The sequence below is a fragment of the Astatotilapia calliptera genome, chromosome 14 (assembly GCF_900246225.1).
Source record: "Astatotilapia calliptera chromosome 14, fAstCal1.2, whole genome shotgun sequence".
Taxonomy (NCBI): domain Eukaryota; kingdom Metazoa; phylum Chordata; class Actinopteri; order Cichliformes; family Cichlidae; genus Astatotilapia; species Astatotilapia calliptera.
This window is the reverse complement of record NC_039315.1, coordinates 8,964,312-8,991,384: the sequence shown is the minus strand read 5'-3', so window position 1 is coordinate 8,991,384 and position 27,073 is coordinate 8,964,312. Positions and strand designations below refer to the sequence as shown.

The 27,073-nt window shown below is 38.6% G+C and overlaps 3 protein-coding genes across 13 annotated transcripts in view; all 3 read left to right on the top strand.

Annotated features, from left to right (window-relative positions):
- Positions 1 to 4,593, top strand: part of frya (furry homolog a (Drosophila)) — a 46,527-nt gene extending 41,934 nt beyond the window's left edge. For 6 of the 8 annotated variants that reach the window (XM_026193657.1, XM_026193652.1, XM_026193651.1 and 3 more), the window contains 9 exons: positions 377 to 540; positions 628 to 835; positions 1,185 to 1,334; positions 1,406 to 1,504; positions 1,593 to 1,676; positions 2,468 to 2,485; positions 2,673 to 2,783; positions 2,891 to 3,096; positions 3,192 to 4,593. In XM_026193657.1, coding sequence (XP_026049442.1) covers positions 377 to 540; positions 628 to 835; positions 1,185 to 1,334; positions 1,406 to 1,504; positions 1,593 to 1,676; positions 2,468 to 2,485; positions 2,673 to 2,783; positions 2,891 to 3,096; positions 3,192 to 3,450 — 1,299 coding nt within the window. In that variant the 3' untranslated portion in view covers positions 3,451 to 4,593. The remainder of the gene's footprint in view (positions 1 to 376; positions 541 to 627; positions 836 to 1,184; positions 1,335 to 1,405; positions 1,505 to 1,592; positions 1,677 to 2,467; positions 2,486 to 2,672; positions 2,784 to 2,890; positions 3,097 to 3,191) is intronic. The other 2 variants (XM_026193653.1, XM_026193658.1) reach the window with 1 other exon arrangement.
- A 279-nt stretch (positions 4,594 to 4,872) lies between these two features.
- brca2 (BRCA2 DNA repair associated) lies at positions 4,873 to 19,094 on the top strand. The gene is made up of 27 exons (XM_026192521.1): positions 4,873 to 5,036; positions 5,341 to 5,427; positions 5,620 to 5,853; positions 6,029 to 6,092; positions 6,404 to 6,456; positions 6,558 to 6,586; positions 6,708 to 6,819; positions 6,904 to 6,959; positions 7,248 to 7,338; positions 7,454 to 8,038; positions 8,158 to 13,575; positions 13,885 to 13,983; positions 14,073 to 14,142; positions 14,234 to 14,694; positions 14,768 to 14,958; positions 15,073 to 15,260; positions 15,364 to 15,534; positions 15,852 to 16,224; positions 16,310 to 16,465; positions 16,544 to 16,691; positions 16,773 to 16,885; positions 16,966 to 17,161; positions 17,271 to 17,437; positions 17,541 to 17,679; positions 17,772 to 18,028; positions 18,243 to 18,386; positions 18,505 to 19,094. Exons 2-27 carry the CDS (start codon positions 5,373 to 5,375, stop codon positions 18,856 to 18,858), a joined length of 9,924 nt encoding a protein of 3,307 aa, XP_026048306.1. The 5' UTR covers positions 4,873 to 5,036; positions 5,341 to 5,372; the 3' UTR covers positions 18,859 to 19,094.
- A 934-nt stretch (positions 19,095 to 20,028) lies between these two features.
- Positions 20,029 to 24,082, top strand: n4bp2l2 (NEDD4 binding protein 2-like 2). Of its 4 annotated transcripts, none has more exons than XM_026193595.1 (6): positions 20,033 to 20,129; positions 21,596 to 22,647; positions 22,741 to 22,865; positions 23,440 to 23,528; positions 23,640 to 23,716; positions 23,815 to 24,082. In XM_026193595.1, exons 1-6 carry the CDS (start codon positions 20,076 to 20,078, stop codon positions 23,987 to 23,989), a joined length of 1,572 nt encoding a protein of 523 aa, XP_026049380.1. In that variant the 5' UTR covers positions 20,033 to 20,075; the 3' UTR covers positions 23,990 to 24,082. The 4 variants fall into 4 exon arrangements, with proteins under 4 accessions (XP_026049383.1, XP_026049380.1, XP_026049381.1 ...); XM_026193596.1 differs by having other exon boundaries at positions 20,096 to 20,202; XM_026193597.1 differs by lacking the exon at positions 20,033 to 20,129 and adding an exon at positions 20,360 to 20,378.
- Positions 24,083 to 27,073: the final 2,991 nt, after the last annotated feature.

Below are 27,073 nucleotides of genomic sequence, written 5' to 3'. Positions count from 1 at the left end.
TCTATTTAAGGCAATGTGTATGCCTATTGCTTCTGTGTGGGTGGCTGTAAGCAAAACTAAAATCTCTCAGCATGTGGAAGGTCAGAAAAGGTTTACACATTGCCTGTTTCAATCTCTGAGTGTGCAGAGCCACGATGCTGGCTAAGTTCAAATTTTTTATCCATTTAATTGGCATAATTTTTGCACACTAAATTGACCAAATAAAAGAAAACACCACAAGGAGTGTCCATAGGGTCCCATGGCAAGGTTAGTGTTACTGTTTAATAACTAAAAATAACAGAGGGAATACATTTCATGCATGCTGCTTCAGTATTTGTTTTGTAATTAATTACATTAATATTTCCAGTTGTCAACTGTCTCTTCTGCTTTCTTTCAGCATGAGATGTCACAAGAAGATGATGACAACATTGTCCATGAGGAGGACATTTCTCTTTCCATCACTGAGCTGCCCCCTGAGTATCACTGTGGTGACAGTTTGACAATGGATATAACTAACAATGATTACAAAGGAAAACTAGATCTTGAAGGCTGCTTACCAAGGTACCTATTGCAACATTTAAATATTTAGCTATAAATAAAGTGTCATGAAAAATGCACTTCTCCTAAGATGTGGCCATATCCATTCAGTCTTGCTGAGGAAGAGCGAGATGACATGCCGGAGTCGCGTTCTTCACCACCACCGTCACCTTTCTTCTCTGCCATCCTTGCGGCTTTCCAGCCAAATGTGTGCGATGATGCAGAAGAGGCTTGGCGAAGCCACATCAACCAGCTTGTGTCTGACTCAGATGGATCCTGTGCCGTCTACACTTTTCATGTGTTTTCCTCACTTTTTCAGGTATTATAGCTTGACCCTGCAGCCAGCCTAATCCCAAAAGACATCAGCGCGACGTGTAGTATGAGATGTCAAATTGTATAATTAAACCGAAAGGTTAACAGGATTAGCTATAAGGCAAACTGACCTTTCAGAAGAGGACTGCTTAATTGAAAATTAGGGTCACTCCGTAGATGCTCTCAGCTTGAAAATCTCCTGAGATCCATTAACCGGTTGTTGTTCACTTCACTGACCAAAGCTGACAGGGCAACATTTCAGAAAAATTGAATTAATGAAGGATGCACTAGTGCCTTAAATTATGTAGGCGGGATTCTAGTGGTGTTACAGACAGCATGTTTTTTATGTTTTGCAGAATATCCAAACCAAATTTTGTTCTTTGACATGTGATGCCGTCAGTTACCTTGGTGATGGCCTGAGAGGACTAGGATCAAAGTTTTTGAGGTCTTCTCAGATGCTGACATCATGTTCAGAGTGCCCAACACTTTTTATTGATGCAGACACAGTAAGTTGCCTGACATTTAGCGACTTCCAGTGTATTTCAACAAATTTAATGACAAATTGGTATTTTTCCAGATCATGTCTTATGGACTCCTTGAAAAGATGAAATTTAGTGTGTTGGAACTTCAAGAATATTTTGATACTTACAACAACAGAAAGGAGGCAGTTCTCACAGTAAGTGGTTCTTATCGTGTGCTTGTCACTCTAGATGTCACCTGTATGTTGTTGCTGAATTATTTAAATTGACCTCTGTTTTACACAGTGGTTGAGCAACTGTAAAGCTGCTTTTCCCAAGAGTGCTGGGGGTTCGGTGATAACGTGTCAACCACTGGAGCATGAGGAAAAGGTAATAATAATTATTATAAATATATTTATTTGAGCATCTCATGCTATCATATCAACAGTGGGATAAAGTAAAGCAGTGGGTTAGTATTTACTTTGGCTTAGATACTGCATTAAGCCAGTGTACAACCAAAATAATTGTTGATTATGTACATTTAACAAAAACTGAACTGAACATATGAAGGATTCCATTTCATCTGATCTTTCATACTGTACTTTCTGCATTGGGATTACTGTGTGATACTGTAGCTCTGTGAGTGTTACCTCTAATTCTCTTGCACTTTAAGTTTTTGACAAACTTAAGTTGATGCACGTCACATTTAATATTTCATATCCAGTGTGCATTGTGTTGATTTTCAGTTCTTCTGGGCATGGGAGTGAGCTCTCTTATGTTGCAATTTAATCAGGCTTCATAACTGAAGATGGTTAACAGCAAAATAGAAAGTTTTGCTGTTAAAATGTATGAGTTTGTCACTTAAGTGAGTGCTGATTAACATGCAGAACATGCTTGGCTTTTCTTTTTCTTTTTTAAAAACGTGTTTTTATTTATTTATTTATTTTGTATTTAATAGTTCATGGAAACTATAAGCCCTCTTCATAATTCTAATTTGCACAAACATCTACCCTAACTTTCTTCCTCTGTGCATGTCAATAAAATGACACCAGTTAGACCTGTTCTATACTTCTCACCCACTCTATGTTGTAAATAATGACCATTTGCATGAATTTCATTCTCTCTGTGTGTTTTCCTTACTTCTTACTTCTTTTCTACCCCATAACATGCTTGCTTGATAGCAAATGGAATTTCTGGCTGTAAGTTGGAAAAGGCTTGTCTCTACTTTCCGATTTAAAACAAAACAACATTGTATTTATTGTATTGTCATTTTCAGCAAAAGGATACTTTTTTAAGTCTTCAATTGCGGTTGTGCAGACATTTTAAAAAGGAGGAAACAAGAAGTTAAAGACTTATTTTCTGATAATCATTTTCTATTACTTTCAGCAACTGGAGCTCTGTCAAAGACTCTACAAACTCCACTTTCAGTTGTTGCTGCTTTTTCAGTCCTACTGCAAACTGACTGAACAGGTCCATGCAATAAGCTCTGTTCCAGAGGTAGGTATATCTGCATTTGCTTCTCTTCAGTTTTTGAAGGCATAAAAACACACTTTTTTTTTTATCTGTGTTCCTGTTCAGTAACATAAACCCCTCTCAACTTTTAGCTGACAAACATGTCCCAAGAGCTTAATGAGTTGAAGAGCAACCTGAGGTTAGCAGCTGCTTCAGTGGCAAATGATGAGATTGCTGCCTGTGAGAGTTCCTGCTCTGAGCCGGTTTTTAGCTCCTCCGAGGCTGCAGTGCAGGCCATCCTAGAAGGTCTAAAGAACAATGACTTTCCAACCGCTGTTCACTACATTCGTGTGTGCAGGTGAGAAAAGTAAAATTCTTGTTTCAGTGTTTATTAAAAGTGTTTTTTGATAAATGTGTTACTTATTAAAACAAATACTTATGATTTCCTTCCAGAACAATGTGGCCTAATGATATCTTTGGTAGCCACTCTGAGGATGAGGTCCAAACATTGCTGAACATCTACTTTAGACATCAAACTCTGGGTCAGACAGGAACTTTTGCTCTGGTGGGTTCAAAACAAGACTTGACAGAAATTTCTGTCAAGTTGATGGAACTTAATGGAGAAACTCGGGACATGATCCGAAGAGCCCAGGGCTACCGCACCATCACAGCTTTTCTCCCAGACTCCAGGGTTTCAGGCTCAACTCTCTGATGACTCTGACAGCCAGAACTACAAAACACCCAATGTCATGCCTAGTGTCACCTGTTGTCTGTGGTAGCTTCTATCATCTCAAGGGTGAACTTTCTCTTGGGAATAACCAAACCGCTGTTTCCTCTTCTTGCTTAAAGTACATCAGAATGTCATGAAGTCCAATCTTCAGATGTGCAGCAGTACTGTTGTTTTTAGACTGATGAGTGACTTTGCTGTTGCAAACACAGTACAGCTTTTATTGCACTAATAATAGAAATGTCACAAAGCAGCCTGTGTGTACTGAAGTACATAATTTTCACATTTAAAGAAAAATGAAATGAAATACCAAAGCTGAGTTATTCTCTTTCAGTTATGTTGTTTTAATTGTCAAGGGAAAATGTGCAATCCTTCACTAAAGTGGAAGAAATTTACTGTCTCCTGAAATTATGTATTTGAATATCATAGCATTGGAAAACATGAACACTGTTAGCACAGAAAAAGGGAGGCTTCATTACTTGGTTTGTGTGTTGGTGTAGGTGTGTTATGAGTGTGCTTGAGTGTGTGAATTCAAGTCTGACGACCATCACAGATGGAATTATTAAGACTGATTTGTATACTGCAAGTGGTTCATGTTAAAAAAATTCTGACATGCTGCAGATCTACTGTAATGTCTCTCAATCCTACAAACTCTTGTGTGGGTTATCTGTTACTCAAAACATCTTACTGTACCTTTTAACTGTGCAGCTTTTAGCAAATAGGTAAATTATTTATATTGTTAACAAAAGAAAATGTGCTTTTATCAGACTAGATTTATAGAAAAAATATTTTATTTTATCTGTTAAACCTGCCAAGCGTGCAAATTCTGTGTACAATAAAAATGTAATAGTAAAGTTTATGAACAAAGAGAGAAACTATTTTAAATGAAAGAAAATGTACATAGTGAAAAGGGGGGCTTTGCTGAGACTCATCAGATTGTATTTTTATGAAGTTACAGTTTAGGTGCATGCAGAGTGAGTAGCTACATATACATATATATATATAAATCTTCCACAACAGTGGTGTAGCCTTTGGCCTTGTAAATGCTGTAAAAACTGCCTTTGCAATGTACTGTACTTTGGTATTCTGTTCACTAATACAACAATAAAATTAAGCTTAGATTTCTTATTTGTGGTTGGAATTTGTTATTGGAATTTATTTATTTGCTTATTTTTATTTATCTGCTTAAACTGCGCAGATAAATAAAAGTGAAGAAGTGAGTCTTCCAGCTTAGTATCATATAAAGTCAAAAGTTTAACGACTGCTTACTAAATAATTCAATTCGATTATTATTATTGTTGTTGTTAGTAGTAGTAGTAGTATCAGTAGCATTCGTGTTATTAGGAATATCAAGGGTTAAAAATTCAAGCGGTCTTTTATTTTGAAGTGCCCTTGAGTTCCGGTGCGCGACGCGCGAGGTTTGTTTTTGTCGCGTGAACGTGCTAGCTAGCAGGCCGAGTTTTTCTTGGCTATCCCCTTTGCATCGTATTTTTAGTTTTATTGTGTCTTTACATCATTATATTACGAGATATATCGCGACATGAAAGTGCACACTCTTGAACGTCGTCATGGTAAGTCTGAAAAACGTTAAATTCACTTTTTGTGGGCTCCCCCAAATTTGACAACGATAGGCTGTCAGTGTAAAATAAAATGTTTCTCCGTAAAGTTTTTTTGCTTATCTAAAACAAACGTAAGCTAACGTTACTCATTGTTGCCCAAACAGTTTCGCTGTCACGGTAGTTTTTAGGTAATGTAGTTGAATACCGGCTACGTTGTAGTGTGACTGCCCTAGTAAATGTACACCACAACTTTGTTCTGAAACTCGGGAAACCTTTCTGCTTTTTCATTCAAGTTATGTTACATTCACATTCTCAGGTATCAAGCTGTAGTACAGTGCAGTCAGTGGAATGGATTTGCCCTTAAAAAACATGTACGAGACATTCAAAGATGAAATCTGGAAAGGTAGGAAAACCTATGCAACATCAAAAAGCTGTGATTTTGGTCATCGGTACTTTTTAATCAGACGCCCGCAAAAACAGTTGTATTCTGAATATTATAAGTAGAAATGCATTGTACAGATTTACCTTTCCCCTCTAAATCGGTTTGTGGCTTGTCGACTTAATGATGAGTTCTTACCCATTATGAACATTTTAGAACTGGGACCACTGGATCACAACTGGTTTGACATACTGACTGCTCAAACGTCAGCGAATGAGGGTAGCGGCTCTGATCAAGATGAGCTCTGTGCCAATCAGGAGGGACATTTTAAAACCCCTTTAGACAAAACTGCAGTAGACAGTCAGCTGTTTTCTACTCCTAAAGTTTTCAGACACAGTCGAATTGTGTTACCTGAAATTGTGGATGAGCAGTCGTTCTCTACTACACAAGGTAATTCATTCAGATTGTTACTTATTTATACTGTAAATCTCCAACATGTTATTTAAACACTTGCTAAATAAAAATATAGGTTTCTGTTTTGATTTAATTGCAATCAAGAAGCTGCTGTAACCTACTTATTCTTAGATTAAATCTAAAAATATTGTTTCTCTGTGATACTTCTTAGAAAATGATACATTGCCATGGATGGAAACACAAAGTCCATATGTGTTTCGGATCTCAAAAAAGGGGTGAGTGCAACAATGAATTATCAGTGTTTAAATTCAGAGTTGCTATATATACTGCCATTTTTGTGAATGGTATGGGGGGGGGGGGTTGTTTTGTTTTTTAAGTGATTAAATAATTTAAGTAGTTGTGTAATTAAATCACAACAGGAACAACAATAACTGATTTTAATAAAGCATACTGAAAAACTGCCTTATTTTGTTGGGGGGGGGGGGTTGGGAGGGAGCTATTTTCATGATAATTTTACAACAACAGCTTGGCTTTTTATGTTTTTCCAGCTATTGGCTGTTTTTAATGTATGTTTTGACTTTTTTAGGGTTCCTGATACAGAATATGAGGAAATCCAACCTCAGAATCAGGACAATTTTGGTGAGGTTAAATATAATCTTAGTCTCATTTACATGAATTGCATACAGAAGCCAAGACTTAATCATCACTGCTTAATTTGCTTACTTCTACCATATTTACAGATCCACTTGATACCCCGCATAAATCTCCAGTACGTATAGCATATCCAATGATTAATATTTTTCTGATAGTATTTGAATGTAGAAGAGTGAATAAAATTAAATGTACCTATCTTTATGTTTTTGTTTTGATTTTTGTTTTTAATGATACAGATGAGCTATGCCAAGCATATTTCTGAAAGTCTTGGTGCACAGATTAACCCTGATATTTCATGGACCAGTTCTTTGAATACACCACCCCCTGTTCCATCTACCCTGATTTTGTGTAAGCCAATAGCAGACTCGCTCATTTTAAACAACTGAAAAGGTTATATGTTCATTAATTTTTTGTCTCCTTTTAATCTTGCAGCTAAAGTTGATGAGAGTCCCTGTCCAGTGAGTGTTTCTGCAGACAAAAGTGTTGTTGTGAGTACTCAGTCCAGCACAAATATACAGCAAACCTATCTTTATCTATTATTTTGATGAATATCACTCAATGTTGAATTTCTGGTCCTGCTGTATTCACATTCTTTAAATGGATATTCTGAAATTGTAACATGTTAAGAATGGTTGAATTTATGATTTTATGTGTTACTAGAAATCAGAATCAGAAATTGTTCTTATTGTATTACTCTTTTTGACATATTACAAGCAAAGAGGTGCAACATTTCAGATTTCTGCTGACAAAGTGTTTTGTCCTCTTACCTTTTCCAGTTTGTACGGAAGCTTTTCCCTTCTCTTTCAAATCCTTCCAGAATTGTGGTAGCACCACCTAAAAATGATAATATAACTACTGATAACCACGGTACTGACTTCTCTTTTTTTAGTATCACATTAACTGAAATGGTGAATATTTGTGAACTAACTATGGCTCCCAACAATTTTGGCTGACATGCTGATTGTTGCTCTGTCATCAACAGATGCTGTTTTGCCTGAAGTTGTTTCCTCCCAGACTTTATTAATGCAGAATGAGGGTATTTGGCAACAGATACTACGGGGTGCTAATGGAGATGGCAAAATGGCCAGTGCTCCTGATGAATTTCAAAATGCTTCATCCACTTTCCTCGCCAACAGTAGTTCAGCACTGAGAAAAGTGAAACCTGACAGAATCAGACGGAAGCAATTCAAATTAAGTGAACATGACTGCAGCTCTACAGATATCTCAAAAACAAACCAGTGTAATGAAGAGCACAAAGCTGATGAAGAACATAGCACCGTTCCATCATCCCCACCGGCAAAAAATGGAAGCACTGGAATCAGCCAATGGTCTCCATTGAATTTATCTGAAATTCCCCCTTGTACTGCAGAAAATAATATTTTAACAGAACTGCAGCCTGACTTTGATTCTAGACAGCTTGTCAGGCCACCTATAAAAATCACAGACACTGGATTAATTAGGAAAAAAAGAAAATTTATTTACACTGTTGAGACTTTGAAGCCAAAAGTTAAAGAAAATGAAACTAACTTTCAGAAGATGAACACATCATCAGTAATTCCAGATACTGGTAACATATTTAATTATTAAAAATATATGTATATTTTTCTGTTAAAATAGAAGTGGTTTTTTTTTTGTTTTCTATAATGACTGAAAACTTTTGTTTTTTATCACCATGCTTTCTTTTAGGACCAGAACTGAGTAGTAAGCAGTCACAAGATGCCCCAGATGAAGCAAGCTGCTGCAGTAATGAGAAGAATGCAGAAGAAAAATGTACTTTGGAAAATTTGCCTTCATCTGTGCAAGAAAAAGTCCAGGATCTTGACATGTCACAGCTTCACAAAGATTTTGCACAAGACTTCAGCCAAATTTCAGACTCTGGTAGACCGACTAAAGGAGTTGCAGAAGATCAAGACCACTTCTCACCTTCAGCCTGTCTGTTGGCCATGAAAAAAGCTAAGCATCAAACAATTCAAGCAAGCCTTCACCATGACTATAACAGCATCAGTAACACAGGACATACGTCTACCACTAATCAAAATTATTCCACCAATGAAGGCACCATAAGTGACAGTGGTTTCCAGTCTGCTGTTGCAGATATCACTCACACTGCTTCTTCTTGTATTGTTCCTTTCTCAGAGAACACTGGATCAAAAACTGATATTCACAGGACTACTCCTTTTCCATCTACGCAGAGAGGAAATGAAAAATCCCAGCTCCTGGAAAGACAGACTATAGATGGCGAAAGAGAAGGTCAGTTGGACAAGGAGAGCACAGTATCACAACTGCCAAGCAGTCTAAAAGGAACTGATGATGGCCTTAACTGCATTCCACAAAATGGTGAGGTTCGTGGCAGACTGCTAGAGAAGACAAACATTTCTCTTCCACCCGCTCATGCATCAGGATTCAAAACGGCTTCAAATAAAGGTATACAAATTTCCTTGGCCAACCTGGAGAAGGCAAGGCATCTCTTTGAAGAAAGAGATGGCGATCAGCCCACCAAATGCAACAGTGCCACGAAACTTAAAAATAGCCAGAGCAATGGATCCATGACAAGCACAGTTTCTGTATCAAATCAGCAACCTTCTGTAAGTGAAATATTTGAGGGTGGCAGCTGCCACTTAACAGCTTCACAAAAAGCTGATGTGACAGAACTGTGCACTCTCTTGGAAGAAGCAGATAGCCAGTTTGAATTTACACAGTTCAGAGGTGCAGAAGTAAAACAGCCTTTTCAAGAAAATGCCTGCTTTCTAGAGAAGACTGACAAAGACCTTGATCCTGATTTTCTTGCAGGCATAGATTTTGATGACAGCTTTAGTTCAGATGCTGAAAAGCACTTGGCAATAACTGCCATGCCTGACAAAATGACCTGTGTGGTAGATGAAAAAGCAAATGGTGGGACATCAAACATCACTGATAAATCCACCGGTGTATCAGTGTCGAGTTCTGTAAAAAGAGAAAATATCTCTGCTGGAGAGGTGCTTTCCTCTTCAGAAGACATTCCTGGAAGAAATAATTGGCTTATATCAAAGAAGCAAAAAAGTCTTAACAGAGCTGAGCACGGTGACGCAAGCAAGATGGAGAAACCGAATCCTTTAATGCTTGGTGTTACCTTTAAGACTGCAGGAGGGAATGCTTTAAGAGTTTCAAAAACATGTCTAAGCAAAGCTAGAGCTTTATTTGCTGATTTAGAAATTAATGTGTCAGATCTGAATATATCACACAAACAGGCTGCTGAGACTGATGCAAAAACCAAAAAGATGTGCAATGTAGATTCTGAAACGGCCACAGCTGATTTCAAGTTCACTCTCAAAGACGACTGCCACGTTGAAGAGAAAACTTGGAGTTGTTTTTCCAACACCAAACAGCCTGTCTCTGCATTGAAACAGGCCAGAGACATGCAAGATAAAGATACTACGAAAAGTTTTGAAAACTGCAAAATGGATGCCATTACCATTTCTGAGGAACATGCCATTGTAGACACAGAGTTTGAGAATGTAAACACTGGACTAAGTAGGCCACATCCTGATGATATAGAAATGGAACGTGTTGGTTGTAACACTGTGCTGGAATTTAAAAATCCAGTTTCTTTCCATGAAAACTCATTTTCCACTTCAAAGCTTCTACCATGCCCAGCATTAAAGAGTATTGATTCCTCTGCCATCAGTGAATTGAGCAGTGGTGATGGATTCTGTACAGCCAGTGGGAGGAAAGTATCCGTGTCAGCTGATGCAATGAAAAAGGCTAAATGTCTTCTGAATGACACTTATTCACTTGAAGACACAAGCAAAAAAATAAGCCAAAAAGAAAATGTTTTAAGAGCAGCACAGTTCACTGCTCAAAATAAAGAATCTATTCCTAAAACAAGTGGATTTGACACAGCCACTGGGAAAGGAGTTTCAATTTCATCCACAGCTCACAAGAAAGCAAAATGCCCGTTGAGTGAATCTGATACAGTGTATCATAAAATCAATGCAAAACCATCACATTACAAGATTCCAGTATATGGCCCACCACCCAGCAATGTAGGATTTCTTGCAGCCAGTGGAAAGAAAATAGCATTTTCCTCCAAGGCCCTTCAGAAGGCCAAAGCACTTTTCAGTGATATCAGTTTCAGTGCAGACAGCCCAGCTGGTCCTTACCCAAAGAACGGTGACAAGGAAAATGACAATTGTGAACATCCAGACAAAATGCAGAGTGGTTTGACCGCAGAGGGAGAAAACGTCCATGTCTCAGAGAAGCAAATTTTAAAGGACTTTGAAGATTCTGTTTTAACAAACGCTATGCAAGAGAGAGTAGACTGTGATATAGATGTTAACAATGGTGAAAATATTATGCATACAAGTGGAAGTGGCAGTGACTTAGGAATTAGACCAGATCAAGGGATGACTTCAAACATTTCTGTAGAGTCTGCAAATAAACAAGTGAAACAAAAAGACAGTTTGCCACTACAAAGTGGTGGATTTGGTCCAGTAAATGGAAAGGGAGTTTCCATTTCATCTGAAGCCCTTAAGAGAGCAACATCCCTGTTGGAGCAATGTGATGAAGAGAACACTAAAATCAATGTTAATCAGTCACATTTGAAGACTTCAGTTTACAGCCCACTCCCCACAAGTGGTGGATTTCATGCAGCCAGTGGAAAGGCTTTGACACTTTCATCCGAAGCCCTTCAGAAGGCTCTTTTCAGTGATATCATTTCCAGTACAGAGAGTCCAGTTGTTCCACACACACAGAGTATAAAAATTTTTGTAAAGTCTGGAAGTGGATGCACTGAAGACAAAAACAAACAGCTAAAAAAAGAAGAAGCCAGTTTCCCACTACAAAGTGGTGGGTTTCAGACAGCGAGCGGAAAAGGACTTGCTATTTCATCTGAAGCCCTCAAGAAAGCAAAATCCCTGTTGGGTGAATTTGATGAATTGGGTGATAGAAGTGGAAAGCCATCATGTTCAAAGACTCCAGTCCCAGAGAATGGTAGATTTCTTGCAGCCAGTGGAAAGCCTGTGGCACTTTCATCTGAGGCCCTTCAGAAGGCTAAAACTCTCTTCAGTGATATAATTTCCAGTGCAGAGAGCCCACATGCAAAGAACAGTGACAGAAACCATGACAATTGTGAACCTATGGCAAAAATGCAGAGCGGTTTCAAAACTGCAGGCGGAAAAAAGGTTCATGTATCACAGAAAGATCTTTTGAATGCAAAACATCTTTTGAAGGTCTTAGATGATTCTGTTTTAACAAAAGCAATGCAAATGGCAGAAGACTGTGATATGGATGTTAGCAATGGCATTTCAGCAAAACACAAAAGTATAGCACCTATGGTTGGAACAGGGAGTGATGAGAAAAACCTTCCAGAAACCAGACTACAGCAAAAGGCGACTTTGGGCTTTTCTGTAGAGTCTGAGAAAAGATACACTGAGGACAAAGACAAACAAGCGGAACAAAAAAATGACACTTTGTTGCTACAAACAGCGAGTGGAAAAGGAGTTACCATTGCATCTGAAGCTCTAAGGAAAGCAAGATCTCTGTTGGGTGAATGTAATGAAATGGAGGATAAAATTGGTATAAACCCTTCATGTTCCAAGATTCCAGTTCATGACTCACTTCCTCAGAATGGTGGATTTCGTGCTGCAAGTGGAAAGCCTGTAGCATTTTCCTCTGAGGCCCTTCAGAGGGCGAAAGCTCTCTTTGGTGATATAAGTATCAGTGCAGAGATTCCACATGCAAAGAATAGTCACAAGAAATATGACTACGGTGAAAACACACAGAAAATGCAATGTAGCTCCAAAACTGTAGGAGGAGAAAAAGTTAATGTTTCAGAGCAAAACCTTCTGAAAGCAAAACATCTTTTGAAGGAAGCTGATGACTCTGTTTCAAAAAAGGCAATGCAAGTGGAAGATGGTTTTACTAAAGATTGCAATATGGATATTAACTATGGAATTTCAGTAAAACATAATACATTGTCTATCAGTGACATTTCTAAGGACTCAGGAAATGGATGTACTGAAGTCACAAATGAACACATGAAACAAAAAAACACTTGGCCCCAACAAAGTGTTGGATTTCAGACAGCAAGTGGAAAAGGAGTCGCTGTTTCATCTAAAGCTCTGAAGAGAGCCAAAACCCTTCTAAGTGAATGTGAAGGAGTTGAGGATAAAATCAGTATAACAGCACCACGGGGCAAGATTTCGGCTCATGGTCCACCATTCAGGAGTAGTGGTTTTCTTGCAGCCAGTGGTAAGCCTGTTGCACTTTCATCAGAGGCCATGCAGAAGGCGAAAGCTCTTTTCAGTGATATTAGTCAGAGCAGAGACACCCCAGCTGTTGCACACACAAGAAAGAACGATAAGAAAATTGATGCTCACAATCGAGAGGAAACACATTGTGGTTTCAGCACTGCAGGGGGAGTTAAAGTCCAAGTGTCCAAAAAAAGTCTTTTGAAAGCAACCAGTCTTTTCAAAGAATTTGATGATGGGGAATGTCATGATTCCCTATTATTTTCAACAAGCCCACAAGACGATCCTATGCCAAATCTGTCAAAAGTAGAAGATGTGGAAGGACCTTCGGGTTCAAACCTCACAACAGCCTCTGACAAGTACATGTCTACCAAGGGAACTGCCTCTCTTGTAGTTGAATCCGTGCCCTCCTTGCAAGAGTCTGACCTAAAAGTTGAAAATTTAAGAGGACATGGTTGTACGTCTGTCAATAACAAGGCAGCTAAAGATGCATTTAAGTTTCAGGAAGACACCATAACACCATCTGGGGCAGGCACTCTGCATGATTGCCCTGAAGAGGAAATGCAGTGTCTGCTGGACTATGAAATAAATGAGGAGAGCAGCACCAAGGAGTCTAAAGTTTTAAAACCAAATGAGTCTTCAGTTCTTAACTTTCAGTCACTTAACCTTACTGGTTGCACAGAGACCCAGCAAAAATTTCTTGCCCAGGAAGCTCTGGACTGTACTAAAGCTTTGCTAGAAGATGAAGGTCTGGCTGAACACAATCTCTTCATGACTTTAGAAAATATGCCACTACAACATAACACAAGTGCCAATGGGTGTGAAGAGAGTGAAAAGAGAAGAGGGAAAAGATCAGTGGAAGACACAGAAATGAATGGTAGGTACCTGCATTGCTACTCAGAGTTTAAGTGTAATATTTTTATTGAAACTGTGCTGCTATTTTCAAAACTTATTTAATTAATTTATTGATGTTTTTCAAGCAAATTGCATTAATACATTTCTTGCAATTTAGGATTAAGCTGTATTGCTTACTATTTGGAATTTTCTTTTTTTTTTTTTTTTTTAGAAAAGTTAAATGATACTTTATGACATGAAACCATTGTTTTCAGATGAGTAAACATGCCTGATCATAATTAACTTTAAGCCACAGCTCTGCTTTGAGAATAATAGCCTTCTAACTATTTAGGTCAGCCTCCCCTAAAAAGACGGTTACTGGAAGAGTTTGACAGGAGTCTCGTGGATCCAAAAGCTTCAACTCTCTACCCAGTCAAAAGTTGTTCCAATGGTAAATTGTTAGCACTATGGCACGTTTTCTGAGAACTGTTTATTTTGTGTTATTCATTAAATAACTATTTGTATTTATCCCTAAATAAGGTTTAATGAAGGACAGGGGAGTTTTTAAATACAGCACCTCCCTTTATCCAAACATTACTCGGCCGCACAGGTATGTTCCTGTTGAAGCACCATGTTTTCAAACAGGTTAACAAAGTTATAAGCTTTTTCTGATATGTCCTTTCTTTTCTTTTCTGCAACAGTGGAAAAACCTATGTGGAAACTAGATTCCAAAAGACACAAATACAGAACTCAATGACAGGAGACCCCAGGAGCAAATCGGCATATTACAAGACATCAGCATTTGTTCCTCCATTTGTCAGAAATGCAAAGACAGAAACCCATAAGACTATGGTGCTCAAGGATAGCATAAGAATACCTTCAGCCTTTGTTCCTCCATTCAAAAAACAAAGAACTATTGTTGAAGAGAGTTCCTGTAAAGCGCATGAGGGGGAAGACAAACACCAAAAACCGTTTGTAATGTCATCTAACAGCAAGTGTTTTGTGCCGCCCACTAAAAAAACACAAGGCGCTGCGGATGGAACTGCTGTGGCTGCAGCTCGAAGTGACGATATGAATAATCAAAGCTTACCTGTTGACTTCAGGTCTGTCAGTGCTGTTGGAGAGACATCAGGTGTAGATGGCACATGTTCAAGAAGACAAGGTGCAGTAAACAGTTTGAGGTACATCAGTGTAAAAGTTTCTTTGTGACAGTTTAAAAAAAAATCCGTTTGCAGATGTATATCAGAATCTTCAGAACACTGAGCTGGCACAGGATATACAAGACATGAGGCTCAGGAAGAAGAAGCGCCAGAACATTCGACCTCTTCCAGGGAGCTTGTATCTTAAAAAAACATCAGGAGTACCTAGGATCCCACTAAAAGCTGCAGTGAATGGAAAGATCCCAGGAAGATACACCCCAAAAAAGGCAAGGCTGTAATTGTCACTGGGTTTTTTAGCATTTTTAAGCATACTTTGATTTGTTTGTTTTGGTTTTAAACACAGACTGTGAGACACAAATGTACTTGTTTTTATTTTTCAGCTTTATGGATATGGAGTCCAAAAATATGTTTCCGATATCACTAGTGAGAATGCAGAATCTTTCCGCTTCAGCCTGCTGCAGTTCATCAAACTGGAAGCCTTTACAGATGAAGGTGGAGTTCAGCTTGCTGATGGAGGATGGCTGGTCCCCAGCAATGATGGGACTGCGGGGAAAGAAGAGTTTTATAGGTATTACTGAATCACACTTTGTGTTAAATGAATTGGAGTAATCAGGTTTAGCAATAAAATATAAGCTTAATATACTAAATATCTCGTCCTTATATGCCCACAGAGCTTTATGTGACACCCCGGGTGTGGATCCTAAATTGATCAGTGAAGCATGGGTGTACAATCACTACAGATGGATTGTGTGGAAGCAGGCCTCTATGGAAAAATCTTTTCCAGAAATAGTGGGCAGCCGGTGTCTCACACCCGAGCAGATTCTCCTCCAACTTAAGTACAGGTATGTGCAACTAAAGCTTGCTCAGATATTTATGCAGTTGTAGGTCACTTTTTAATTTGCATATCTTGTTGACAAATAAGTGTTGTTATGCTTTTCTAACTGCCATTTTGTATGGTATTTTACAGGCAAAATAAATGTTGAAAATATAGACTTTGCAGTGAATTACACTTTTAGCTAATTATGCTGAATACAATGGGATAATGTTAAATGTGGGATACAAATGTTGGCATCTACCTAGCAAAATAGCTGCTAGGTAATTATTGACTCAATTTAATGTATTCATTGATTTTTTCTAAAACATATTCTGTTTATGTCAGATATGATGTAGAGGTGGACCACAGCCGCAGGCCAGCTCTGAGAAAGATCATGGAAAAGGATGACACGGCAGCCAAAACCCTGGTTCTCTGTGTTTGCGATATCATCTCCAGGGGTCACTCCCCAAAAACACAGAGTCACAATGACACCAAAACCCCTCACAGTGCAGATGCAAAGGTTGAAACTTCAGCTGCACTCATTTGGCTGACAGATGGTTGGTATGCCATTAAAGCTCAGCTGGATGAACCTTTGACTGCAATGGTTCACAAAGGTCGACTGACTGTCGGGGGCAAGTTGATCATCCATGGGGCTCAGCTGGTCGGATCACAAGATGCTTGCTCCCCTCTGGAGGCGCCTGAATCTCTGATGTTAAAGGTAGTCTAAGACAGAGACCACAACTTTTATCTCTACACAACACAACCAGAAAAGAAGGTGTCTTACTTCCGCTTCATGTGTTTAGATCTGTGCCAATAGCTGCAGACCTGCACGATGGGATGCTAAGCTAGGATTTCACAAGGATCCTCGGCCATTCCTCCTTCCAATCTCCTGTTTGTATAGCAATGGAGGTCCAGTAGGATCTGTTGACATTGTTGTACTGAGAAGCTATCCCATGCAGGTGTGCACTGATATATAATCACTGTTAGTCAGATTTGGGTTTTATCCTTTTTAACTCTGTCTAATATGTATTTCTCAGTGGATGGAGAGGAAGCCAGATGGCAGTGTTGTATTCCGTTCTTCACGTGCAGAAGAGAAGGAGGCGAGACGATACAACAGTCACAAACAAAACGCAATGGAAATCTTATTTGCCAAGATTCAATCTGAATTTGAAAATGAAGAAAAGGGTAAGGATCAGGTTTACAACAAGTTGAACAAGCTGCTACAGTCTGAAATTCGATAAGTTTTTTATAAGCTTTTATCTTTAGGGAGTATCAAACCACAGCGGCGAAGAAAAACAATCAGTCATCAAGAAATTGCAAATCTGCAGGATGGAGAAGAGCTGTATGAAGCAGTGGGAGATGATCCGGCTTACCTTGAGGTAGTAAAACATTTGCTTTACAGATTGTTGGCCTAATTTCAGCTGTGAAGGGTTTTAGTATATTATTTTTCCCCTCTTAGGCTCATTTGAGTGCACACCAGTTGGAGGCCCTTCATACCTACAGACGCTCTCTGATGGAGAAGAAGCAGGCTGAACTGCAGGATCGATATCACCGTGCTCTGGAAGCAGAGGAGAATGAAATGAACTGCCCCAAACGAGAGGTTACACCCGTGTGGAGACTCTGCATTGCCGACTCCATGGAGCAACCCGGCAGGGGTGTGTCTTCATTTGTCTTCTTGTTTGACTCTTTTTTTTTTTTTTTATAATTACTGTAACTTGCGAACTACGTTGTGCTAACTTTTTTTTGTTTTAATCTTGGTTTCAGTTTACCAGCTGAATCTTTGGCGACCTTCCTCAGATCTACAGTCTTTACTAAAGGAAGGCTGTCGATTCAAAGTCTATAACCTCACCACTTCAGATGGAAAGAAACGTAGCTGTATCGAACCTGTTCAGCTCACTGGGACAAAGAAAACACAATTTCAAGAGCTACAGGTACTGTAGGAAACAAACTCCCTTTAGCACATGTGAATTTTTTTTTTTTTTACCGTTTATAAATTAAACATGTCATTGAAACTTTTGTAATGTTTCCATTCAGGCATCACATGAATGGTTGTCAACATACTTCCAACCAAGAGTTTGCACAAATTTTTTGAATCTTCAAAATCCAGATTTTGAGCCACTGTGTGGAGAAATTGATCTAGCAGGATATGTCATCAATGTTGTAGATGGAAAGGGTAGGTGTTTTTTTGTTTTTTGTTTTATCACTTGCTTTTCTTACAACTGCTCGCATCAAGTTAGCTGAAAAGTCGTCTTCTTTTGAACACAGGTTCATCTCCTGCATTTTATTTGGCTGATGAGAAACTGAATTTTGTGAAAGTTCGCTGTTTCAGCAGCTTGTCTCAGACTGGTCTAGAAGACGTGTTAAAACCACGCGTCATATTGGCTCTGAGCAACCTCCAGCTCAGAGGTCAGTCAATGCATCCCACGCCTGTTGTGTATGCTGGAGATCTGACAAGTTTTTCTACAAATCCTAAAGAGGTTCATCTACAGGAATCTTTCAGCCAGCTTAAAACTCTGGTCCAGGTAAGATGCTAAAATCAAAACCTTAAAAGCTGCTGATATTCTTCAGAAACTGCTCTCTCACAGCAAAAGTGCTAATCTCCTCAGTACTAAAAATTGTTTTGTAGAAAATGTAATAAAGTAGTGTACTAACATATTTTTTTTTCCTTGTTTATCTTCATCTCAGACTTATTTGAATGCAATAAAATGTTAACATTTTCATCACTTTTCTTTTCAGTGTCAGGAGAACTTCTTTGTAACTGCTGAAGAGAAGCTTTCAGAATTAGTCAGATCAAATGGCCGTAGCTACAGCTCCTCTCCAGCTCTCCAAAGACAAACACCAGCTTCTCTAACAGACAGAAGACAAGACATAAAATCAAGTGTGAGTTTAACTTCATGCTGTGGTATCTGGTGTTTTTCAGTATATCTGTTATAACATAATGTCATCTAGTAATATATCAGTTCTAAGCCCATCATCTTGATTGTGTCTTTTTATACAGGTGATTTCTCAGAAGCCAGGCAGAAACCTTGGATCCGTCACACCTGTCAGCAGGAAGTCTCCTACACCAACATCTTCAGCAGAAAAAGATCCCAAAAGCCTGAAAAGAAGGAGAGCACTGGACTATCTGTCTCGTATCCCGTCTCCGCCACCTCTTTCCCATCTGGGCTCAGTGGCTTCTCCATGTGTAAATAAGACATTCAACCCACCTCGGAGGTCTGTGACACCAAGCACTTTAAAAACTGTACAGACACCATCTCACAAACCCGCTGACTCACTAGGGGAGGATGAATGGGTGAATGATGAGGAACTGGCTATGATTGATACCCAGGCACTGCGTGTTAATTTAATCTAGATACATACCACTGTGTGATGACAAACACGCTACAGCTTTTCAATTGACTGAATGTAGATGTTAAGGTTCTGTGTGTATATAACACATTTTTTTAGGGTTTTTTGTAGACTTGTTGGCCTCATAAAATGGGGAAAGTAAATATTGAAATCATGTCACTTCACAATGTTTTACAATTTTATACTTGTTTCTGTGAGGTTCCTGCATTCAGTGTTAAATAAATTCAGAATTTTATTCTAGCAGTTTTGGTCTGTGGGTCTGTTTTTGCATTTAAAGACAAACACCTTCAGGGTTGAGAAACTGGTTGATTCTTGTAGTAATGTATTGTTGTTTGGGGGGTTTACATCCTTACTGCCTTCTTAGGAATTAAGAAGGGAAGTAGCAGCTACTTGCTGTTAATGAACTGTACTTGATTAATTGATCGTCAACAAGTTTGAGCATCTATATAAAAGTACAGCTCGGGTTTGCCAAATTGCATCTGAAATAATCACATAATATAGTTTGGTTGCATTCATTTATACAAGCATAACTTCAATGAACTGAAACAATGTAAAGAAGATATGAGAGGCTGATAAAGTCATACAGAAAAATGATTCCTCTAGACTACAAATGAGCAAATTCCTTTAGTCATTTTACTAAAGGTGGGAACAACTAATTAAGGGTTATTAATCAAGGTAAGATTTGTCAGTTATGTCAAACTGACAAATATTGATTTATTTTTGGAAGCTTTAAAAAAGGTTTATAGGTACAAGAATACAGTATAACTTAAAGAAATTCACCATATAAAAAAGTTTGTAATAACCACTTTGAGTGATCTTGATTCAAAGCGTTAAGTATTTCACCATTTTGCTACACCACTAGTGATTAGTTTGTGGAGATGTCACAAGTATATCGATTTGATTTAGCTGTTTTCGCTTAACTGTAATGCTGACTTGGACTTTTTTTTTTCTTTTTTTTTTAATTCTGGTCTCTTTTTTTAAAATTTATTTAGGTATTTTCAATATAAAGATGTCAGGAAGCAGTTTATAATGCAGTCCAGGGCAGTGAATAGCAACTGCTCACATACGCTATAGAAACGCAGGCATTATAAAATACAGCGGGACTCGGTGAAGTAGTTACTGCTCTTTGTATAAAGTAGCTACTGCTCTTTGTACCCATTTTTGTCACTACCCCGTCGCCTTTCAGTCCCGCTGGTGTCGCTCACGCAACGAGTGGCCAGGATGCCTGCCATTAATAAGAGAATAGAAGAAGAAAGTCACTTCCGTAAACACAAGGCAAGTGCGATTTTGAATCTGCACACCGGTTAATGTGGGTTTCCCCTGAATTTATGCATCCCCAGTATGAACGGTAGGCAACCGTGAATATCGTCCGTTACTCTATTATTTTACGTTTACGTAGTGAACAATTTTGTTTATTTATTTATTTATTTTTCTTGTTTTCTGTGCAACTCGTGTTGTGGCACGTTAGCCAAAGGTTAATGGTTGGCAGAAGACATGGTTTCGATTTTAGCTGATTAATCTACGGTGTGTTTAATCATGTGCACTTGTATTTACATATAAACCCAGCCCAAAAAGCAAGCCAAATGTTTTTGGTGGATGTATATATTTTGTGACATGGGTTATTGACAAAAAGTCTTATACCGTTGGAAAGTCTGTTTATTTCCCTTTACATTTGTAAGGAAAATGAAAAACTCGCCAAATCTTTTCTGCCAATGTCAAGGGTCTTATTCTGCTATTGACTCTTAGTTTGAGCTTCTGGCACCCCATGTGTTGACAATCACGTGCCTTATTGGTGCCTGATTATCAGCACCTGTGAGCATGGGCTCTAATGAGATTTCTCCTATCGCAGTTGGATCATAGAGACAGACTGTGGATAAGATGCAGGGAACTTTATGCTGATTGGATAGCGTAACAGCTTTTGGTGGAAACAGTGTGATGATATGGAGTGTCATCTCCCTCACTGTAAAAACAAGGCTTGTCATCATTGGAGGCAATTTTAGTGCAGAAAGATCCCCACAGTCTGGAACTAACCTTTATTCTCCACGATCACAACACTCACCCTGACAGAGCGGGGTTTATCAAAGTCCCATTGAATATTTTTGGGATCAGCTTAGGCTTTGTGGGCGTTTGTGCCAGAATGACCAACACAACCACATTGGCTGACTTGTGACAAATGCTGGTTGACAAATGGGATGGCATCCCACAGCAGTGTGTGACCAAGCTGTTGACCAGCATGAAAAGGAGATGGCAGGCTCCTGTTTGTTTAATTAATAAATTATTAAATTGGCAAAATGCTTTCTTTCTTCAGACTTTAATCATCACACTCCAGTAAATAACACCAAACAAGAGACAGAAGCAGAATAAGATGTGTGGCTGGCATCAGCAGAGAAGATTTTTCATGGGTGCAACCCACATATTCAACTCTTCTGCTCAACCCAGAAATGCATTTTCCTTACAAATGCGGCACCATTTCAGGTCAAATAAACAAGCTTTCCACAAGCATAACTCTTTTTTTTTTTCTTTCTTTTTTTTTGCCAAAAAGCGTTGTTACAAAGAAATAATCAACCAAACATTTTCTTACTTTTTCTGCTACGTTTATAAATTGGCATAGCAGCACTGAAAAATCTATAAGATAAAATAAATAAAGCAAAATAATAAGAATAGGAATAAAATACAGTATTATTATGTAGTATTTTTGTGGTGTTTCAATGTTGTAAGTATTCTAATCTGTTTTCATCCAGATGTCTCAGCCTGAATTATGTTGTACAACCTCTGATGCCATAGAAACATCTTGTGTGAGTGAGGATAAAGAAGCTTGTAAAGATGACTCTGCTGACACAAACAGTAAGTGTGTGGGCACTGACGGTGGCGCTCCAGACAGCAGTGTCAGGGACCGCGTGTTAAGGGAGGTAGGATTCACCAGCTCTGCCTTCATCGGTCCAGCATTTCCTCCACAAACAACTGCAGCCGAGTCTGTCATTGAAGACTCGCTGAGTGAGTTTTACAAAGAGCTTGAGAAGATCAATACCCCTGATGGTGCTAATGGTAACCCAGGGAAACAAGATGCAGCTTTTGATCAGCCACTTGTACCTACTAAATTACCCACCAGCAACAAAACTCAGGATGTTCCTGAGGAGAAAATTGCTACCATGAGGGACTTTGAAGAAACAGATGGCTCCCAAAAAAGCAATGGAAGAAAACAGCCAGCATGGCCTCACTGGTATCAAAATGAGCCATACAATCCCAGGAGGCAGAGGCCAGGCCCGGAGCTGAGCTCTCCCCAGTGGCGTCATCCACAACCACTGGACAGGCCACCACACCTGAGATTTCAGAGGCCACCATTCCCTCACCAACCACCACCGTATGCATTCCCAAATCTACAAAACCCACCACCACATGTGAACCCTACCTTTCAACATCCAAGCATGGCAAACCGCTTTCAAGAGGAGCTGCGGTTTCCACCTTTTTATAGATTCCCACCTCCAAATGTTTCCAGACACCACTCTCAGGGATTTTATGGAGGTCCTCAACATCAGTTTGACAGGGATGTGCATGGCTCCAGCTATGATGGACACTCAGCTAATGAAAATGTCAGGTGGCCTAGAGATAGAAGTGAAGAGCTCTCTCAGTTAAATGAAGATTATGACAGGCTCCAGAGATGTGATTCAGAAAATGAACCTTGGGAGCGACAGCACTACTATCAGCCGCGTGACGACACACATGCAAGCCATTCAGCCCTGGTGCTGATCTTGATGCGGGGATTGCCAGGATCTGGGAAATCCACACGTGCCAGGTAAATCTGTGTGTAATCTTAATTTAATTTCGATCTATTTATTCTTATCTTATAGCTTAAAAACAGCAGTTTGACACCGATTGTTTCCCACAGGGAGCTGCTCTCCACTGGCCCCAGTGGGATCATTTTGAGCACAGATGATTACTTTGCACACAAAGATGGCTACCACTATGATCCTAGTCTTCTTGGAGCAGCACATGAGTGGAATCAGAGAAGAGGTATTGACTCATTACAATTTCAGTCATTTAATACGAGTAAAGCAACCACAATGCCTTTGTACTGTAGTGGTTTACATATTCATCTGACAAAAAGCAAGATCCCCCGGTCTATAGAGTATTTTAAATGAATCAGCCACAACATTAACACACTTAAAAAAGAGCCTAAGGCATTTACACGGTCTCCTAAACATCTTGGTAACCAAAAGGATTCACTGTTAACTTTAATGGTGCCTGATATCACAGGAGACCCCTGGAAGTCCCTAATTGGTTAGTGTTGTTTTTGTGTGGGTTGGCCTACACAATTTTCAGACAGGTGGTTTTAATGTTGTGCTAATGTGCGAGTGTGTTTATTTGAAGAGATGTTTCAGTGGCCTAGCTATCCAGCATTTAAAACAGAAATGTTAAATAGGTGACTTTTTCACTGATAATGTGTGAGCAACATGGGGGCGAAAAGTGATTGTCGAAAAAAAAAAATCAAATTAAATGGAACATAAAACAAATTAAACATTTTGGTTTAAAAACAGTTTTAATTTTCTTGCCAGAACTTGTCAGAATCTTTTCTTAATCTTCTCAGCTAGAAGTGCTCTTCATGATGGCCGGTCTCCCATTATTATTGATAATACAAACATTCAAGCCTGGGAAATGAAGCCATATGTCAAAATGGTAAGTGGCCATACTAAATATTTATTATTATTGTTGTTGTTGTTTTTATTATTAGTTAATATTTCATACCACTTTCACTAATCCTTCGAATTCCTCCAACTCCTGCATCAGGCTTTGGAGAGCGGATACAAAGTTGACTTTTGTGAACCGGACACCAGGTGGAAATATGATCCTTACGAGCTGGAGAAGTATGATTTCTGACTCATGATATTAAAATGCTGTTAGACATAGTTTAGACTTCACATTCTAACATTATCCTCTTTTTTTCTTTTTCTTTTACCTCCAGGAGGAACAAACACGGTGTTCCTCAGGAGAAGATCGCGCAGATGATGGACCGTTTTTCTATTCCCATATCCATAGACATTGTCATGAATTCAGAAGAACCGTTTCATGTGAACCAGAGACGTCAACCAGAGCAGCCACAAATGATGAGGAAAAAGCCAAATTTACATAATTTCTAAGACAATTTAACAGCTTCGTAATTTACCTTGTATGACCATTTTTAGAGTAAATATTGTGATTTTTATAATTTGTACCTGTTTTTAATATATTACTTTGTATACTGTAATTTTTTTCTAAGAAAAGAGAAAAAATATTTTTCTGAGGAAATTAAAATTGCAATTTAGTATGTAATAACAGATTTTTACAGTATGCGTATTCTTCACATTACAGAACAACAGTGAAAACCAGGAGTTTGCCCTGTTTTAAATTTATTTTTTTACTCATTTACAAGTTGTTCCAATTTTTGGTGAGCTTGATCAGTGATTTATCATCATGGTTGTTGTTCTCTTTCTTTCTTTCTTTCTTTTTTTTTTTTTAGCTAGAAATTGTTTCTTCCTGCGACATAACCAATAGGCAGATTTTCAGTGCCAAAATAGCCAAATATAAACATTGATATGAATTTTCTTTTTTAGTTTGTTACACTGGTGTTAGTGTTGTTCTTACATAATTAAAACATTGTTGGTCCAGGATCAGTGTTGCAACTGACCAGTCCTGTTGTCTGGGTATTTAGTTAGCATTAGCCAAGAAGCTAGCTAATGCTATTAAAAGCTGTCACAAGTAAACCAATATGAGTAGCTAAATTTGGCTAACAGCAAAAATAGCTTGATAATATATTGTTATATAGCATACATTAATAAAGGAAACACTTGAAGTGCTTTCTATTTGTTCCAGAAGAGAGTTTTACATAAGCAAATGTTGATGCAGGAACAACACCAACATGGGAATATCACACACATTATGTGTCTGTGTGTATAAAGAAATTTAGTCGATTCAAGTATACCCTCTGATTTTATTAGTTTGCAGAACCACCTTTAGCAGCAGTAACTGAAGTCGCAGAATTTCAGCCAAGCTTTAACCGTGAGACAGTTGACCGCACAGCTCACTCTAGAATACTTTGGTATACAGAGGAGTTCTTTGTAAACTCAATGACTGCAAGATGCCGAGGTCCTGTGGCTTCCAAATGAACTAACTCACCCCTCTGCCACTGTGCTTGACAGCCGGTGTGAGGTGTTTGCTGATATGCTGTGTTGGATGTTCATCAGTAGCGGCTCTATAATATCTGCATTTTTGTCATACTTTATGTCTCCAGACGTCATTGCCCCAGAAGTCCTGTGGTTTTTCAGATGCAACTTTGCAAATCTAAGCTGTGTTGCCATATTTTTAGAGAGATGAATGTTTTTTCAAATAATATCAAATAAGCCATACGTGTTCAGTCTTTTTATATTATACTACCATGAACTTTAATATTTAACCTGCTAACTGGGGCCTGAAGAGGCTGAGATTGAGCTTTTTTGGAGACTGCAGACTGCCAAACTGCTTTTATTGAGGTGGTCACACTTACTGATTGGTCAGTTAATTAAGTGCATTGAAGCAGCAGCACCTGGCTGCTAAATGCCCTCTTATTTCCTATCAAAGCAGTAAATATGTACTTAGTTTTTCACAGGACTACACACCGTCCTGTGAAAAACAACTAAACTATACAGTAACTTCCATGTGATGCATTTTTTCTGTTTTAATGTCTTTGTGAAAACTATTTAATGCTTTTTTTAGGGTAAATATTTTATGGCAGCTAGTAGAACAGTTTCCTAGCAGAAGCGCTTAAGGATTAACAAAACAGACTGATTCTGATGTCTTTGAGTTAAAGTGTTGGTGCATAATGTTTGAAACCAATTGAAATTTTCTAATTTGAACAGAATTTTTCTTCTGTTCATAGTGGTTATTAGGAAATCCTTTCCTAAGCTGTGCTGAGTCCAAGTGATCTAAAAAAGTGTGCCTGAAGCTAAAATGAGTGTCCAAAAAGTCAGAGTTAAACAAATCAACCTGATAAAAATTTAGTGTTTCTTGTATAAAACAGATTCTTTGTGTTTCTTTGTTTGGGTGCATGAAAGGATGAAAAAGAACCTCATCTTGGCTCCTGGTAAACTTTTAAAAACATGTTTTTTTTAAACAAAGGCCTGTAAATTGTAATCAGCATACCGGTAAACAAAAACTAACCCTGTCAGTGTGCAAATGGACAATATTGTTTCTGTCTTCTGGCAGACTCAAAATTGGTGATCCTGCATTTTGTGTGCTCATTTGTGAAAGCGAAGCAGTAATAGGTGTGCCTCCAGTTAAAAACTGTTGCGTCTTTGTAAACACAATATGCCTCACGGACAGTTTGCCAAAGAAGAATAACCCATCTACAGCTGCTGCAGCCAATTACTGTAGGGAAACGTTGAGTAGAGACCCTATTACTGTAGAAACTCTGATATAGCGCTAAACACCAAGTGTGGAGAGGTCTTTGTCTGATAGCATTCAGTGTTCATTACTGTGTGTCTCACAGGAAATCACATTTCACCCCACTGTTCCTGCTGGTGCTCATTAATGCGGCACAGAGGTGATGTTTTGTTGACTCTTTTCCCCCAATCGTTGTTGTGTGGGGAACCAGAAAGTTTTTTCTACACCACAGACTATATAGTTAAATGTGTGTCTGCGGTGTTATACTGGTTGAAAATTTTGTTTTTAAGAAAATTAGGTCGTGTTTTTGGAACTGGGACTAACATGGGACAAGTTGGTATTTGTCTTTGGGATCTTAATGTGACAGATCTGGGTTAACTTTCCTGTTTCTCTGCTTCACATTTTGCTGCACTGTTGTATGCTTAAGAACAGCATACTGATAATTGGATGCACATAAACTGAGATTTAACCCAAATGCAGTATGTGTTGGTTTGAGTTAGAGAAAGGGATCAGTGAAGGGTGAAGAAAATACCAGTGAATGAGAGTGGGCAAAGGATTATTGTCCAGAATGAAATGCCACTGTGAGGTCACACTTTTTACCAAATATTAACTTAATAATAGGAATCCACGTGACTGGTTTCACTGGTCGTAGTTTTAATTCTCTTGAAGGCAGTGTTTCCAACTGATGCTCTTCCAGTCTTAAAAATATGTGTTTAGGGTTAGTTATTTGTTTTTTAGACTGCAGTATTCAGCGTACTGCTGTCTGCAGCTTCCTATCTTTTCTGTAGAGGGTTTTTAATGCTACACCAACTTTTTACATTTTATAC